Genomic DNA, 15792 nt, shown 5'->3' on the forward strand with positions numbered 1-15792 from the left:
TCTTGTGTAAAAAGAGAGTCAAATTCGTGAACTAAAAAACTTTCATTGACATTTGGTTGGTGACTTCGACTTTAATTCATAATTAACAAGAAAGACCAGACAAACTCTAGGCAGAAACTCTATGTGAATTGTTGTCATTTATGCTTTTGAAGATTGTTTTCGAATTGGCCTTCTAAAGTATGATTGGTTTCCTGCCTGCCCCCTTAAGTTAGCAAAAATGTCAATATCGCCTTCTTTTGTGTTTTTCTATGCATTGACCCATCAGCCAAATAAAAGTTTTTCAATACTGCCATGGGATCTTCTTAGTATTTTTTTCTCTATGCATCAAGAATCATCCTAGGACCTTATGATTCCAGAGTGGGTGTTTCACCCACTGTACTAAGAAGTGATGGACTATTTATCTCGTAATACTAGATATTCTTACTTCTTTAGTTCAACAAAAAAAAATATTCTTACTTCTTTTTACTTATATTCATTTTTCATTTCGGCAAATCGTATTGGTAAAAATGTTGTTCATTAAAAAAAAACGTATTGTAAGGTTGAACTTTGAGAGAGTATTAAAAAATACTCCCAATTATGAGTATGGCAAAACTCATATTTGAATGAATCAAATTTAGATGCTAACACTAGAAAAGAAACCTCTTTACATTGGTTTCATTAAGGTCGTAAACATCAAACTCAAAACCAATAATATTACATAAATACACCCAAACATGATTTAATACATATTGTTGTTAATTTATTCCCTTTCTCAATCTGTCTGAGACAAATCTCAATTACAAAAGAACAATTTAGAGACAAACACTACTTGCAACCAACCATCCTCCTCTCCTTGCCTGGTCACTATGTGTTCTTCAGGAGACACAGATCTTCCAAATTTTTTTAGAAAAAAATTAAAAGAAAGCAATGAAATTGATTAATTTAAGCTTTTCTGCTTATTCATAAACTTTGCATTCATCCTCGGCTGGGTTCTTCACGCAGAAATCTTCCAAAGGGTCTCCGCTTCCCTGGCCCGCTGTTCCTGGCCACTTGCTAGCCACTAAGTGAGCCAAATCGACCACTCGTTGGCTACAAAAATACGTTATATATGTATTAGATTTATCTATGATCATCAAATGGTAGTTATAAAACTCGTAAGTAAGCAGTATAAATCTCACCTGTATCCCCATTCATTGTCATACCACGCGATAACCTTAATCATGTCATCTCCCATGACCATGGTTAGTGAAGAGTCAATGGTAGTTGAGACGTCAGTGCATCGGAAGTCAACCGAGACAAGAGGTTCATCACACACTGCCAATATACCTTTCAATGGTCCGTCAGCTGCCTTTCTGAATGCACCGTTGACGTCCTCAGCTGTAAGTCCTTTCTTTTTTACATTTATAACAAGATCAACGACGGAAACATTAGGAGTAGGCACTCGAAGAGCAATGCCGTTAAGTTTTCCTTTTAGCTGAGGCAACACTAGTGAAACTGCCTTGGCTGCTCCTGTGCTTGTAGGTACAATGGCCAACGCAGCAGCCCTTGCTCTCCTTAAATCACGGTGGGAGGCATCCAATATCCTCTGTAATAAATTCAGTACGAATTAAGTAAACAGATATAGCTTCAACATAATGGGAACAACCAATACAGAAAGTTAGTCGTCGGGATGTTAAAGTGACGTTACCTGGTCTCCAGTGTAAGAGTGGATAGTCGTCATCGTTCCCGTAATAATACCTGTTTATATGAAAATCATGAATTTAGAGTTGAAGGACTCTGAAATTTGTGTTGAACTTTAAAGGTTAATTACTTACCAAATTCTTCATCCAACACCTTCGCAAACGGAGCTAGACAATTTGTAGTGCAAGAAGCATTACTGTGAATTTTCAAAAATGTATCAAGGGTAGGATTTAATTGCATTTGCTGTTAGAAGGAAAAGAGTGATAATAACGTAATACCAACCTTACGATGTTTGCGACATCGTGGCCGTAGTCTCCTTCGTTCACTCCGACAACATAGGTTGGGATATCAGCTCCCTTGGCCGGAGCGGTTATGATAACCTTCTTAGCACCAGCTTGTATGTGTTTACCGGCACCAGGACCATCAACAAACACTCCAGTTCCCTGTCCAGATTTTTCATATTTGAGAAACAATTGAGTACATGAATCCGTTGGACCGAACACAACAATCTGTTATAAAGATTTCCAAGGTTTATAGTGATAGTAACTACAAATTTTGGTTAAGGTTGGAAATGTACCTCAATGACAATATCAATTCCAAGTTCAGCCCATGGTAGTTTGAGAGGGTCTCTGTTTGAGACAACCTTGATCAGCTTACCATCGACGGAGATGGTTTCGTTGTCCACTATCTTTACGTCTGCCTTGAAAGTTCCTAGCGTTGAATCGTATTTGAGAAGGTGAGATGCCTACAACCATGGAGAGTTGTCATCAAACTCATGTCGACATGAAACTTGGGGCCTAGAAATATATGATCATATTGAAAGAGTGATAAAAGTATTACATTTTTTACACCACCACTGTCATTGACAACAACGACCTCAAGGGGTGAGTCTTTCCTGCCATGCCAACAGCGTAGGAAGTTTCGTCCAATACGTCCGAAGCCATTAATCGCCACCTTTAACTTGGCAACTGTCTCTCCCCTAACAGGGGTAGATCCTACAGTCTAATAAGAAAAGAGCAAAGAACAACCATTTGTATTAGACTAATATGATAGCAAAAGAGACACATTTATTCATGCATCCATTTTAAGTTTAGTGTTGAATCTTGCTAATCTGAAGCAGCTAGATCACCGAAACAGGTCGTTCTGTTCGTACATTTGATCAAAAGGCCTATAAATTTATCTCTATGTAATCCCATTAGTAAAATTTGAAAGATATCTCACCAGCATTCATATACCATGAACAATACCCATTTTAACATTCATATATGTACTTGGATTGTTTCTCTTACTCTAGTCTTAACTGAAAAATGGATATAAAAAATGAACACAAAATTTTATATTCTAAATGGAGAAGAGCCACCAACCTTAGGAGCGAGTTGGGTCGCTACGATATCATAGAAAGACGCCTCTGATCTTGCATTCTTTGCGAAGGTCTGGCATGTGCTGGATCGTAGGCCGGAGAACTCTGCAACCTCAACTCTCTGTACCAAAACAAATTTTTAAAAATATATGTGTCATGATTAAGGAAAACTCTCTATTATACAAGGAAGATAGAGAGAGAGAGAGAGAAGAATGGTACCTTAGAGAAGCAATGAGAAGATGGGTAAGAAGAGGGAGAAGATTTGGAAGGAAGCCTAGTGTTAGTAGGAATTCTTGAGGAAGCAAGAGCTGAATGAGTGGCCATTGTTTGTAGCTACTAACTAGTATTACTACTACTGCATGCAACTAAAACATATATGAATGAGCCTTTCTTGTATATAAATGGGGTTTCCCTCATTGCAGTGTGGATCAAAGTGTAATGTGTGGTGAGAACCAAAAAGAAATGAGATAAGATAATGTTAATGTCTGATGGTTCCTTCACATTTTTTTGTACTTTGGGAGAACCACAAGTATCTTACCCCTTTTCTCTTCCTTATACTTTTCTTATATGATATTACTTGAATACCCCTTTTTATTTTTTCCATAAACAAATGCAAGTAAGTAAAATTTAATCCATCAAATGTTTTGTCAAGGTCCTCAAGGACATCCTTCCATCTCACATTAATTTCATGTGGCCACCACCATCTTAGGACAATGGTTAGACACTTTCTGTTAAGTTTATAAGGTTTTGAGATCGAATTTCGTTAGAATAAGTTTAGCATCAATATTTATCACGTCACATGTAATAAGGATTTAAATAAGGTAAAGGTTGTTGGATGAGCTTTTAAGCCGCACTGCTAAAATAGCTTTAAATGGTCTTTAGGATCCAAAAATGTCTTGATGATGATAGTTATAGTGTGCATTCGTAATGTATTTCACATTATATTCATAATGTACCAAATATATGTATATAAGAAGAAACATTAATTTATTGATAGTCCAGAATATTGTAGGTAATACGTCTATAACATTGTAGGGCATGAGACCAAAAATTTCTTTAGTTAATTTAGGATTGAATTGTCTCTATTTTTTCTTTCATTCAAATATAAAATACTACAAAAATTCTATGATTTTCTTTAATTACGTTATTTTAGAGGCATTGTTCTTTCCATTGCCTAAATTTACATCTTCTCATAGAAGAAAAATTCAATCATCTCTCCGTTTGGTCCCTTGATCCCTCAACCTTCCACATGATGTGGCAACATATCACTCGAGCGTGGGGCAAACGGAGAGAGAATATGCTCGAGTGATATGTCGCCGCACCAGGTAAAGGGATGAATATAATTTTTGAAGAAGAAAGGGGTGTTACATAGCCACCAATCCATCACATATGTTACCATTCAGATTTATGAGTTCGTTTTATACAACCGAGTAGAAACCAAAAGTGGAAACGATTCTGAGTAGCTGGCTACCTTCTAATGTGAAGGATGGCAGGATCAACCTAGTTAGCTAACATCAGAGGATGGGTTTAGTAGTAGGTCGCAGCTGGTAGTTGGTTCGGAAGCTTGAATCAGATAATTGGCTGGGTGACATGGATCAATGGAAAAGAAGATTAATTAGAAGCATTATAAAAATGGAAGATGAAGGGGGGGTGAGTTTAGGGTCAGTTTTTTGTTTTGGTCAACCAAATCCAAATGTAGGATTTCAACAAAAAAAAAAAAAAAAACTCCAAATGTAGGACCAAGCAGTTGATACGGTGCCCGTTTGGCGCTACCACCTTAGATTAGATTTGGGGCCACCAACCATTGGCAGAGAGAAAGAAAGAGAGAGAGAGAGAGAGAGAGAGCTGGGGAAAAAAAAAGAATGTCTTTCTCTCTCTCTCTCATCCACAATTCTTCCATCCCTGTGTTGATTGTTTAGAATTTCTTTTCTCCTCTGCAAAAACCACCTCTAGCTTGATGTTTTGACAAATGTGTTTATATATTCTGTTTGATTTATAGGTTTTGATATTAAAGCTAATTTTGTATAGATAGATATATACATGATTGAATAGATCATAGTAATATATAATAATAAATAATGGTTGAGGGTGGAGGTGGTGCTACCCATTCAAGGGAGCTTGATCAAACACCAACATGGGCTGTTGCTTCTGTTGTTGCTGTTATCATTCTACTTTCTATTCTTCTTGAAATGGTTATTCATCACGTCGGAGGGGTCCGTATTCTCATTTTTCTCTTCTTTATTTATATTCTGTTTGATTTATAGGTTTTACGGCTGCGATTAAATCACATTCTTGTGTATCATGTTTTTTGTTTCAGTGGTTTAAAAAAACACACAAAGATGCTCTTTTTGAAGCTCTTGAGAAGGTTAAAGGAGGTATATTATTACCAATAATATAATGGCTTCTACCATTCTAATCATATGTTTGAAAGACACAATTAGATAGATAGATTAAAAAGCTGATGACTTCATGTGTTTGCAGAGTTAATGGTTCTTGGGTTCATTTCTTTACTACTCACTTTCTGCCAAAACTACATTGCCAAAATCTGTGTTCCTTTGAGGGTTGCAGAAACAATGTTGCCTTGCCCATATCAAGGGTGGGGCGGTGAGACAGAGAGCACCCACGGCACTGATGACGCCCCAAAAGCACAAGAGACAGGAGGGGGGCATCACCGAAGACTTTTATGGAATGACCGTAGATTTTTACTTGCTGATACAGAGTCTTTTCGATGTGACCCGGTAACCATATGCACTTTTCATTAAAGATAGATAGAACTTCTTAGGTTGAACTATATAGTTCAATTGTCTTCTTGTCATGGAATCATAGTATTAGACAAATTTTTTTTAAGGAAAGATCAAGTCAAAATCTATTACTTTTGTTTTTAACTCGTCGATATAATATACTCATATGTGTTTTTCTTGATTAGGGGTGTATTTTCATGTATATTCAAATTTGTTACTCTTTAGATACTTTATGGGTCCATGCAGGGAAAAAAAAAGTTAAGACAATTCATAGAACTTTGTCTCCCGAATTGTGACTAATGTTATTTTGATTTATAGGGGAACGAACCACTGATTTCGTTGCACGGATTACATCAACTACACATCTTCATCTTCTTTTTGGCAATCTTTCATGTAATATTCAGTGCGTCTACTATGATGCTTGGAAGACTTAAGGTGGGTAATGTAACAATATGGACTATTATTCGATCTAAAAGTAGATTATCAAAGAGTAAATGTTATGTTGTTGGGTTTAAGAAACCTTGTAATTTCGATGCAGATTCATGGATGGAAGGACTGGGAGCAAGAGACTACAACCCATGATTATGAATTTTCCAATGGTATTTTGTTATATAAGAAAGTAATTATCTTAATTTTGTGTATATATTAGTATGAAGTAGACGATTATCATCACTCTCTCAAACTCGAAATTCTCTTAGTTGCTTTCGTTCCAATGTGCAGATCCTGCCAGATTTAGGCTTACTCACGAAACATCTTTTGTTAGATCACACACAAGTTTCTGGACTAGGACTCGGTTCTTCTTCTACGTTGTAAGAATAATAATCATCTATACTCTTCTTTGTTTATATTCATATTATTTTCTTTTCTTGTTGGTGTATATCAGGAAATGGGTTTTGATCAAATTTTCCAGGTTCTTAAGAAATATCCATATCGTGCAGGGTTCTTTCTTTCAGCAATTTTTTAGGTCGGTTCGTAAGTCAGACTACCTGACCATGCGTAATGGATTTGTCACAGTGAGCTACTATGACTATGAGTCTCTATTTTACCTAGTTGTACGATCTTGTGTATTTGTTGATTGTTTTTGTATTACTATAGGTTCATTTAGCCCCTGGAAGTAAGTTTAACTTTCAACACTATATATTGAGGTCACTAGAAGACGACTTCAAGGTAGTTGTTGGGATCAGGTACGTCTTCGGCTCCGATGTCAAAAGCTCTCGTACGTGATCTATACTTAGCCACTAATCGTTTTAACTTATATATTTTTCTTGACATTGGCAGTCCTATGCTATGGGCTTCAGTGGTGCTCTTCTTGCTTCTTAACGTTCATGGTTAGTTAGGTAGCTCAAACACTTTGTTCACATTTCGAAGATGAAAGACTTTTTCATCATCAGGTTATTGTGTTGTTTCTTTCAGGATGGCAGTCAATGTTCTGGATATCCGTATTTCCTCTAGTTGTAAGTAATTTTTATACATAAGACCTTACGGATTTTGAGTCTATTTAGTTTATCGATTCAGATGATGAGGAAAAAAAAAAAAGGATCTGAGATGGTAGAGTTGGTACAGATTATATTGGCTGTAGGAACGAAGCTTCAAGCTATTATAACGCAAATGGCGCTTGAAATCCAAGAAAGACATGCTGTTGTTCAAGGGATTCCACTTGTTCAAGTCAGCGACAGACATTTCTGGTTTGCCTGGCCGCCACTCATTCTATACTTAATACATTTGACACTATTTCAGGTACTCACTTGGATGTTTTCAAAAGATTAAGGAGAATTCTTCCGCTCATCTAGTCATAGTTACGATTATTGTCTTGTTTTTTTGTCTGCCCGCAGAATGCTTTCCAGATAACATATTTCTTGTGGATATGGGTAACTAAGTGTTCTTCTTATTCTCTACAATCAGCATTAGTTTTAGCTAGCTCGTGATATAGGTTTAATTGAAAACACATTTACTTACTTACCATTGGTGCAGTACGAGTTCGGGTTGGAATCTTGCTTTCAGAGTAATTTCCGCCTTACAATTGTCAGAGTTATTTTGGGGTAAGTCGAAAGATGAAATATTTCATTAGTTTGCTTGAACTTTGTGAAGTATTTTAACAAGTGAATGTTATATGGTGGTTGGTGCAGGCTGTTAGTCCAGTTTATGTGCAGTTACATTACTCTTCCACTTTACGCCCTTGTCACACAGGTATTCGACTTCAGAGGCCCCTATAATAGAGAGAGAGAGAGAGAGAGAGAGAGAGAGAGAGAGAGAGAGAGAGAGAGAGAGAGAGAGAGAGAGGAGAGAGAGAGAGAGAGAGAGAGAGAGAGAGAGAGAGAGAGAGAGAGAGAGAGAGAGAGAGAGAGAGAGAGAGAGAGAGAGAGAGAGAGATGAGAGAGAGAGAGAGAGAGAGAGAGAGAGAGAGAGAGAGAGAGAGAGAGAGAGAGAGAGAGAGAGAGAGAGAGAGAGAGAGTTTATAACATCGGAGCTGAACTAACAATGACATTGATGGTAATTTTGCAGATGGGTTCAACCATGAAGAAGTCTATATTTGACGAGCAAACGTCGAAAGCCCTAAAGAAGTGGCATATGAATGCTGTACAGAAGAAGGAAGGAAGGAAAGGAAGATCTCCAACAAGGACTTTAGGAGGTGGTGGGAGCCCGGGTGGATCACCACCAGGTCAATCCCCGGCAAGAAATTTCAACTCTACTGTGCCCTCTAGTAACACGGACGTTGAAGCTGACACGTCATCCGCAGCTACTCTGATAGCCAATGTCGACAAAGGGGTTCCTCCTGATCTTTTGAGTAGACCATGAATGATTTTCTCTACTGCATGCACAAAATAAGCTGTTTTTATCCTGACGTCGACCTCTGGATTCTTGTTACTCTCAAGTACTTGTCCAAGCCAGGGGGCGGCATGAATCCGATATATCATGGTGAGAAAGTAGAGTTTAAGAAAATACTCCATGGGAAAAACAAATGGGTTATATAGTTGAGGGGTGTATCAGAATAGAAATGTTTCAACTTGAGTCTGTCTGTTGAGGGGTGATTTTCTAGTTATATAATTAGTAGTGATGTGATACTACATTTTAGATCAATCTTTTGTTGTGCATTTAATTAAAATGGAGGTGATTTTTCTCATGTAGAATAATGTTACTATGTATTTCTGCCGTAAATTATTTGTCTTTGTATACTCAACTAGAATTCTGTCGTTCAACATTGATTTTATGTGTCATTCTTGACTTGCATTGCTTCACTTTAATAGTATTTATTAGCTTCTCTCTATCTCGGCCTTTCATTTTATTTCCCTTGGCATTTCCAATTTGTGTTTTGCCAAAATTCACATTGTGTTTGTCTTAAGTAGTGTCACCTAATGAACCTATTTCTTGATATGAGTTGTTTGGCTGAGCAGGGCATGATTATTTTTGTTTGTTCTAGACATAGACATAAGTGAGATGTAAATGTGTTGTAAAACAAAACTTCTATATTAATTCTGAGATTTCTCAAAAAACGAATCACAGAGTATGAATGCATCATTTAACACTTGTATTCTGGATATTGATTGAGAACATACACAGATAACAGGCTTGTGAGTTGTGACGGAAAAACAGAAAAATCATCAGGGTATTTTCGATAAACTTGGAGGGCAGAGAGGATAAATCTAAGGCCCAAAAAAGGAGCCCAAATAGGAAATCCAACCCAATAGGGAATTATATTTGAAAAAAAACCCAAAATGTTAGATTACCTCTGTATCCCTCCAAAACAATCTGTTCCCTCTCTTATCCCTCACTCAATTCCCGCCCAAAAAAAGGTTGATTAGACACAACCCTCTCATGTCAGCCTTACTCTCTTCTCTCTCGGACTCCGCGCGCTCTCTCTCCTCATTCAAACCGGTCCATCTCTATCTCTCTCTCTCTCTTCATTCAACCGATTGCTCACTCTCTCTCCTCTCTATCTCTCCTCTCTATCTCGATCAAAACCAGAAACCGGTCCATCTCTATCTCCCTCTTTCTCTTTTTCAAGCGAAACTATCTCAAGCCATTAAACCCTCTTTGATTCGAAACGTTACCGACGAATCTCTCTCAACCAAACCTATTTAAGCAACCGGATCTACTCTTTTTTCTCTCTATTTCGCTCTGTTTCAACGAATCTCAAGCTTCTCTCTCGATTTCTCTCTCTTTCACAAACAGGTACATCTCTGTTCTTCGTCTAACTCTTGATCCCCTCTCTGTTGTTGGTAAATTATTAGGATTGTTGGAACATTTTAGGGGTTTCTTGTTTCACATCTGTGGGTTTTGGTACAGATTTAGGGGTGTTTGAAAATTTGGGGGAGTTTCCAAACAATTAGGGTTTATGATTTCAAGTTTAGTAGTCTGATCTATAGTCTGTGATAAATCATTTTGGGTTGTTTTTCGAAAAAGTTTTAGGGTTAAGTTGCTCTAAAGTTTGTGATAAAACATTTTGGTTGTTGTTTTGTGATTTCAGAAGCATTTAGGTGTTTATGGTTCTTCATCAAGCTTCTAGGTTAGGTTTGTTTTAACATTTAGGGTTGTGATCCGAAAGTTAGGTTTCTGTGGAGACATTTAGTACTTTGTCTTCCATTTTTGGGGGTCTGTCTTGGTTGATGAAGTGAATGATTATATTTTATCATTCTAGGTTGTGTTGAAGAAATGTTGGATTATGTTTAGACATTTTGATAGTTGTTTGTGATTTCGGAAGCATGCATCTTCACAGAAAGGTCATTTTGGGTGTTTATGAGTCTTCATCAAGTTTCTAGGTTAGGGTTGTTTTAACATTTAGGGGTGTGATACGAAAGTTAGCTTTCTGTGGAGGAATTTAGTCATTTGTTTTGGATTTATGGGTGTTTGTCTTTGTTGATGAAATGAATGGTTTGTTTTAACATTCATGGTTGTGTAAACGAAATTAGTATGTGTTTAGACATTTTTGGTTGTGTACATACATTTTGTGTTTGTTTGAAACATGTGGGTGTCTAATACAAAACATAACAAATTTTGCAGATTACAAAGATGGTTAAAGCTGCAACAAAGAAAGGAGATGATACTGAAAAAAGACAACAGACTCCAGTGAGGGCTAGCCCTAGAAAGAGGGCTAGTGAAGAGCCATCATCTGCTGGGCCTAGCAAGAAAGGCAAGAAAGTTGCTAGTCCTAAACAGGCTAAGGTATGTTATTGTATACACATCTTTGTCAATGTTCTGTAATTAATGTTTGTGCTCTCACATTTCTTAAAATGGTTTGGCATATTTGTTCGTGTGTTGTCATTCTGTAAAACAAGCAAAAAGGTATCTTATTGTATACACATTTTTGACCCATGTCCTGTATTTAATGTTTGTGGTTTGACATTTCATATAATGTTTTGGCAGATTTGTTAGTGTGCTGACATTCTTTGAAATGTTGTTTCAATCTGTGGTCCTTCATTCTTGTGTAGACCAGCATTGGCATAGGCTCTATTGTGTGGACACGTTCCAAAATGATCTGACATTATTTATAGTGATGTAGCATTCAGTGTAGAGTTGTATATTTTGTAGAATGTGCTGACATATCTGTTACTTTTTGTGTGAAGCACCGAGGATATACTTCCAAGAAGAGAGAACCCATGGTGGAGCCTCAACCAAAAGAGCCTATGGAGCAGAAGAAGAAAACTGCTTTTAATTACAAATGTAATTTTAAAGCAGTTTTCAAGGTGGCGCGGGAATTGCAGTTATATATTACTGAAGAGCAAAGGAAGATGTTGCTTTCTTCACCATTCGGGGCCTTATTTAAGTCAGTGACCAGTTTTAGTTTCCGAACAGAGAATGTGATGGAGAAGCCGAACAAAGCCATCTATGATCTTCTGTACTGCTATGACAAACAGAGCCAAGCCTTCAACATCGGAGGGAAGTTGATTCAGTTCACTCCCGGAGATGTTGCTTTGTTGTTGGGAGTCCCAATGGAAGGACAAATATATGATGCATTCCCAACCAATGTCACCATAGATGTGGCTAAGGACCAGTTTTTGAGCAAGTATTTCAAAGACTGTATTGTTGAGGGAAAGGCTGCATCTTTTGGGGGTCCCAGCATAGAAAAGGCTTTGCATGTGGCTGCAAGAACAAAGGCTCCGGCCATTGAGTTTTTGAAACTATGGATTATGTACATGGCAGCCACATTCCTGTTTGCTTCAGCTGCCGGCTCCTCGGTTGTCGGGAGTTTTTATCACAATCTCCAAACGGAGAGAATGATGAAAAGAGTTTCATGGGCGAGAGCTATTCACTCCTACATGATGGAGAGAATAAACAAGCACTCGGAAGACCCGGCAAAAGCTTCAGGATGCCTGACTCTTCTCCCCGTAAGTATTCATTACAATGCACTTAAATTTTTCATAATTTCTTAAGGTGCAAATAAATCAAGTTATTTTGCTTTGACATTCTCCAAAATGTGTCATCAATCTTTTGGGGCTTCTGTAATGCTGATACATTTCGTAGAATGTTTGGGCAATGTAGAAAATGTTGTTCCATTCCTTGTGATGATACAGAACAACACTTCTGACCTATTTGTGTTTAATTTTCTCTTAATTTATTTGCAGTACTGGTACTGCATGCACACCAGGATCCATGAGGACCTGGTTGGAGAAGTAGGGGTCAGTCCTAGAATAGCTCGATGGATGATCGAGCCATTCTTCCTTAAAGGACTGGAAGAAGAGCTGGAAAGCATTACAGAGGAGCAGGTAATTTGTTGAAACATTTCTTAAAATGTCTCTGTGTTTTTAATAAATGTTCTAACATAACTGATGTCTGATTGACATTGTGGCAAATGTTGGAACATTTGTATGAATGTGTTCACATTTAATTAAATGTATGACTTTTTTGAGAGGTGTTGAATAATAACCATATGTATCCCTCCTTGTAGGTGAAGGTGGAGTTGGTGCCAGAGTCTGTTGAAGAGGAAGAGTTGTTAAAGTTCACTGAGAGGGTGGTGGTGGAGATGAATGAAGAAGAAGTAGAAAAGTTGAAGGAGGAAGTAGAAAAGTTGAAGGAGGAAGTGGAGAGGTTGAGAGAAGAGAAAGAGATGGTAAAGAGAGAGAGAGAAGTATTAAGAGAGGAATTGGAGAGGATGAAGAGAGAGAGAGGAGAGAAGAATGATGTTTTGGAATTTGATTTTGGTGTCGGAGGGGAGGTGGATGTTCGAGAAGAGGTTGGTAGAGATGAGGTGACTGTTGGAGAGGAGGTGACTGTTGGTAGAGATGAGGTGAATGTTGGAGAGGAGGTTAGACAAGAGGTGGAGAGTGGAGATAGTGGAGAGAAGATAGTGGAGCAGGAAGTAGCCCCAAAAAATCCGGAACAAGTAAACGTAGAACCCAGCATCGAAAAAGAAAGTGATGCCGAAGCCCAAACTGAAGGAGCAGAAATAGACAATAAGGGTAAGAAGGCAATTTCTGATGAGGGTCAATCTTCCGTGGAGGGGCAAAAGCAGGAGCAGAAAGTGAGCCAAGTTGCTGGGTCAAGTGAGTAAATGCTCACGCAAATCTTTACTTCTGTTGGCATTCCTGTCTTTGCTTTATAAGAATTTGGAAATGTTGGAGCAAACACCAGAATGCTTCAACATTTGAGATATTGTTATAAAAAGTAATGAATATTGTCTTTGTTTAGATTAAAGTTGGTTTTATTTCTAGTTTTTTTTTTTTTTTAAAAGCAACGTATTAACTTGTGTGCAATCAATCTCTCTTCTCTGAAATTCTTACTTACTTGTCAGATGATTGGTATGAACATAAATTGTTCCGCCATCGTTACAAGTTTTTTGATAAACGGTAAGTAAACGAGTTCTATCGTACTCCCACGATGTCTTTTACCACGACAATTGAAGACTTTCTTTTACCACGAACGACAATAGACTGGTCGGCTAAGTAATAAATAAGAAACAAACAAGTAAGTGTTCTTCTCCCACATAAATACGTAAAATGTTTGAACATACGTGATAACGTTTATATATATTGATCAAGAATTGGATAATCATTTATGTTAAGATTTGGTTTTCTATCGAATGTTGACTAGTTAAACGTGTGGTGGTGGGAACAGGTGAAAAGCATTTTCAATGTTTTTTGAATGTAGGTGAAAGTGAGACGGAAGAAGTTGACTTCCAGCTGACTTGGCCTTCAGCTTTCTTTTCAGAGGTTTGTGAAGTGGCAAAAGTATATGAGAACTATGAGATCGTGGAGAACGAAAGTTCTTCTGAAGACGATTTTGTAGATAAGCCAAAGGTTGAAACGGCTGAAGTTGTGGAAAAGAAAGATAAAAACAAACCAAACTCTTTGGTGAAGAGAGTTAAAACACAGCCAAGAACCCGAACCATGACCGAGAAAGCAAAACAACTCGAGAAGAAAAAGACAATTAATGTAGAAGAAATTGTAGAGTTGGGAGGCGGAAGGTCAGCAGCAGAGGAGGAAGGTGAGAAGCTAGGTAACTGGAGAAGAAGCCCGGTGTGGAAGAATGTCAAGGAAGATGAAAAGGGTATGATGGAAGAATTCATCAGGAAAAGTAACAAAAGGTACGAGTAGGTTACTGTAATGTTCATGCACTGACAATAATGTTTAAACATTCTTGTTTGTGTTGAAACATTAATTTTAGCTTACTGTAATGTTCTAGCATTGGCCGATATGTCTTATCATTACAAAAGGTGACACTGTTTTTTCCACATTTTCCAGTACTAAAGTGTGGTTTAGTGACGGCATAAACGACATATGTGGAAAGCAGCTCGACATGTTGATGATGAATCTAGAATGCGATTCACAGATAATCAACTGGGCCAGTTCCTTCGTCACAAATCACAAGGAATTGAAAGAAAAGTGTGTGCTTTGCCTCCCATCAGAGATCTACGTAAGTGAAGAGATTAGAATGTTTTCCTATCGTCATCTTTTATATGAGTGAACATTTTGATAACTTTGTGTTTGTTCGACAGACAATGATAAAGTCGGAGGTCAACCAAGCTTCAATCGAACATATGCTCAATCGCACGTTGAGTAATAATGCTGGGAAACCGGAGATATTGTTTGTGTGTGCACCAATCTGCCACCCAACAACGGGGGACGCAGCAAGAGGGGGGCACTGGACACTATTGATATACAATGTATTTCTCCATAGGTGGACCCATTATGACTCAATGGCATTTGACAAGAAGAAGGCCAAGGACTGCTACGAAAATGCCAGGGAGTACGCGGCATATGTCGAGGATGTAATGGAAGAAGTTGGGTTCACAATGTTTGGAACCCAACAAAAATATGCAGATGTCGTTGGGGAGCCAGAATTCCCTACTCAGGGAGAAAAGTAAGTGTACTCACTCATTATCTGTTCCAACATTACGATGCATGTTTTATATTAGTTGGAAATTGTTTCAACATTCCGGGAAATGTTGGTACAAAACCTTATATGTTTTTATAAATTTGATAAAAAACACGTAGTTATTAATAATTTAGTCTCATTTAACATTATGTTTCAGAATTGTCTGTGACTGTAGAAACATTATTGGTTATGCTTTAACATTTCGTTTGTGTCTTGAACAGCCCGGATTGCGGTCTGTTTGTCATTTTGAAAATTGAAGAGCTCGTGGCAGACTGCACGACAACAAGACCCAAACAGCGTACAGAAAACCCAGATTGGGTATCCCTGGCACAAAGGAAGAGGGCCAAGCTAACCCACAACATTTTGAGAGAGAATACGATATCTTGGAGGATGGCCCGAGCTTGAAGTAGTTTCCCCTGTGTATGTTTTTTTTGTAAAGGATCTTTTTTAATCAAAAATGAAGTAGTTGTTCAGGTAACGGGTTATGTTCATATCACTAAACCCGAAACGACTTCATTCTTGATTAGATTACAAACAAATATGGTTTGTAAATTATTTTGGGATGTTAACATTCTTGATTAGATTACATACAATGATTTTGGATGGGATGTTTATGTTAAAACAATATGAAGTAAATTTGAATATATTTTACTTTTCTTCAACAACATGTGTGACATGCATTGTCCACTTAGAGTTTGTTTCAGGGAAGAACATACACAGATA

The 15792-nt window shown here is 37.7% G+C and overlaps 4 protein-coding genes across 4 annotated transcripts; 3 read left to right on the forward strand and 1 right to left on the reverse strand.

The window, feature by feature from the left end:
* Window positions 1-714: 714 nt before the first annotated feature.
* GAPB (glyceraldehyde-3-phosphate dehydrogenase B subunit) lies at window positions 715-3380 on the reverse strand. The gene is made up of 9 exons (XM_086657332.1): window positions 3239-3380; window positions 3024-3140; window positions 2500-2661; window positions 2237-2404; window positions 1942-2102; window positions 1794-1855; window positions 1667-1716; window positions 1158-1564; window positions 715-1068 (listed from the first exon to the last, which is right to left on the reverse strand). Exons 1-9 carry the CDS (start codon window positions 3341-3343, stop codon window positions 936-938), a joined length of 1365 nt encoding a protein of 454 aa, XP_086513458.1. The 5' UTR covers window positions 3344-3380; the 3' UTR covers window positions 715-935.
* A 1374-nt stretch (window positions 3381-4754) lies between these two features.
* On the forward strand, window positions 4755-8972 carry LOC147570782 (MLO-like protein 9). Its single transcript, XM_086657333.1, has 15 exons — window positions 4755-5232; window positions 5337-5394; window positions 5501-5757; window positions 6079-6195; window positions 6299-6359; window positions 6481-6569; window positions 6699-6773; window positions 6856-6944; window positions 7039-7088; window positions 7174-7214; window positions 7324-7497; window positions 7593-7628; window positions 7732-7799; window positions 7887-7947; window positions 8263-8972. Exons 1-15 carry the CDS (start codon window positions 5098-5100, stop codon window positions 8554-8556), a joined length of 1605 nt encoding a protein of 534 aa, XP_086513459.1. The 5' UTR covers window positions 4755-5097; the 3' UTR covers window positions 8557-8972.
* Window positions 8973-10762: 1790 nt separating this feature from the next.
* LOC147570783 (uncharacterized) lies at window positions 10763-14227 on the forward strand. Its single transcript, XM_086672750.1, has 4 exons — window positions 10763-10920; window positions 11322-12083; window positions 12321-12461; window positions 12644-14227. The coding sequence occupies exons 1-4, from the start codon at window positions 10768-10770 to the stop codon at window positions 13244-13246; spliced, it is 1659 nt and encodes a 552-aa protein (XP_086528876.1). The 5' UTR covers window positions 10763-10767; the 3' UTR covers window positions 13247-14227.
* LOC147570784 (uncharacterized) lies at window positions 14033-15670 on the forward strand. Its single transcript, XM_086672751.1, has 4 exons — window positions 14033-14278; window positions 14436-14607; window positions 14690-15054; window positions 15291-15670. The coding sequence occupies exons 1-4, from the start codon at window positions 14082-14084 to the stop codon at window positions 15472-15474; spliced, it is 918 nt and encodes a 305-aa protein (XP_086528877.1). The 5' UTR covers window positions 14033-14081; the 3' UTR covers window positions 15475-15670.
* Window positions 15671-15792: the final 122 nt, after the last annotated feature.

Source organism: Eschscholzia californica, unplaced genomic scaffold, assembly GCF_041429995.1.
Source record: "Eschscholzia californica isolate CP2 unplaced genomic scaffold, dmEscCali1.0.p SCAF_1, whole genome shotgun sequence".
Taxonomy (NCBI): Eukaryota; Viridiplantae; Streptophyta; class Magnoliopsida; order Ranunculales; family Papaveraceae; genus Eschscholzia; species Eschscholzia californica.

Coding starts and splice junctions, on each gene's coding strand:
- GAPB (XM_086657332.1), bottom strand. CDS start 3,343: ATGGCCACTCATTCAGCTCTTGCTTCCTCAAGAATTCCTACTAACACT. Junction 1,717..1,793: donor GGTGTTGGATGAAGAATTTG/GTAAGTAATTAA, acceptor TCATATAAACAG/GTATTATTACGGGAACGATG. Junction 1,565..1,666: donor ACTCTTACACTGGAGACCAG/GTAACGTCACTT, acceptor AATTTATTACAG/AGGATATTGGATGCCTCCCA.
- LOC147570782 (XM_086657333.1), top strand. CDS start 5,098: ATGGTTGAGGGTGGAGGTGGTGCTACCCATTCAAGGGAGCTTGATCAA. Junction 6,196..6,298: donor TGATGCTTGGAAGACTTAAG/GTGGGTAATGTA, acceptor ATTTCGATGCAG/ATTCATGGATGGAAGGACTG. Junction 7,800..7,886: donor ATTGTCAGAGTTATTTTGGG/GTAAGTCGAAAG, acceptor TGGTTGGTGCAG/GCTGTTAGTCCAGTTTATGT.
- LOC147570783 (XM_086672750.1), top strand. CDS start 10,768: ATGGTTAAAGCTGCAACAAAGAAAGGAGATGATACTGAAAAAAGACAA. Junction 12,084..12,320: donor GATGCCTGACTCTTCTCCCC/GTAAGTATTCAT, acceptor ATTTATTTGCAG/TACTGGTACTGCATGCACAC. Junction 12,462..12,643: donor AAAGCATTACAGAGGAGCAG/GTAATTTGTTGA, acceptor CCCTCCTTGTAG/GTGAAGGTGGAGTTGGTGCC.
- LOC147570784 (XM_086672751.1), top strand. CDS start 14,082: ATGACCGAGAAAGCAAAACAACTCGAGAAGAAAAAGACAATTAATGTA. Junction 14,279..14,435: donor ATCAGGAAAAGTAACAAAAG/GTACGAGTAGGT, acceptor CACATTTTCCAG/TACTAAAGTGTGGTTTAGTG. Junction 14,608..14,689: donor GCCTCCCATCAGAGATCTAC/GTAAGTGAAGAG, acceptor TTTGTTCGACAG/ACAATGATAAAGTCGGAGGT.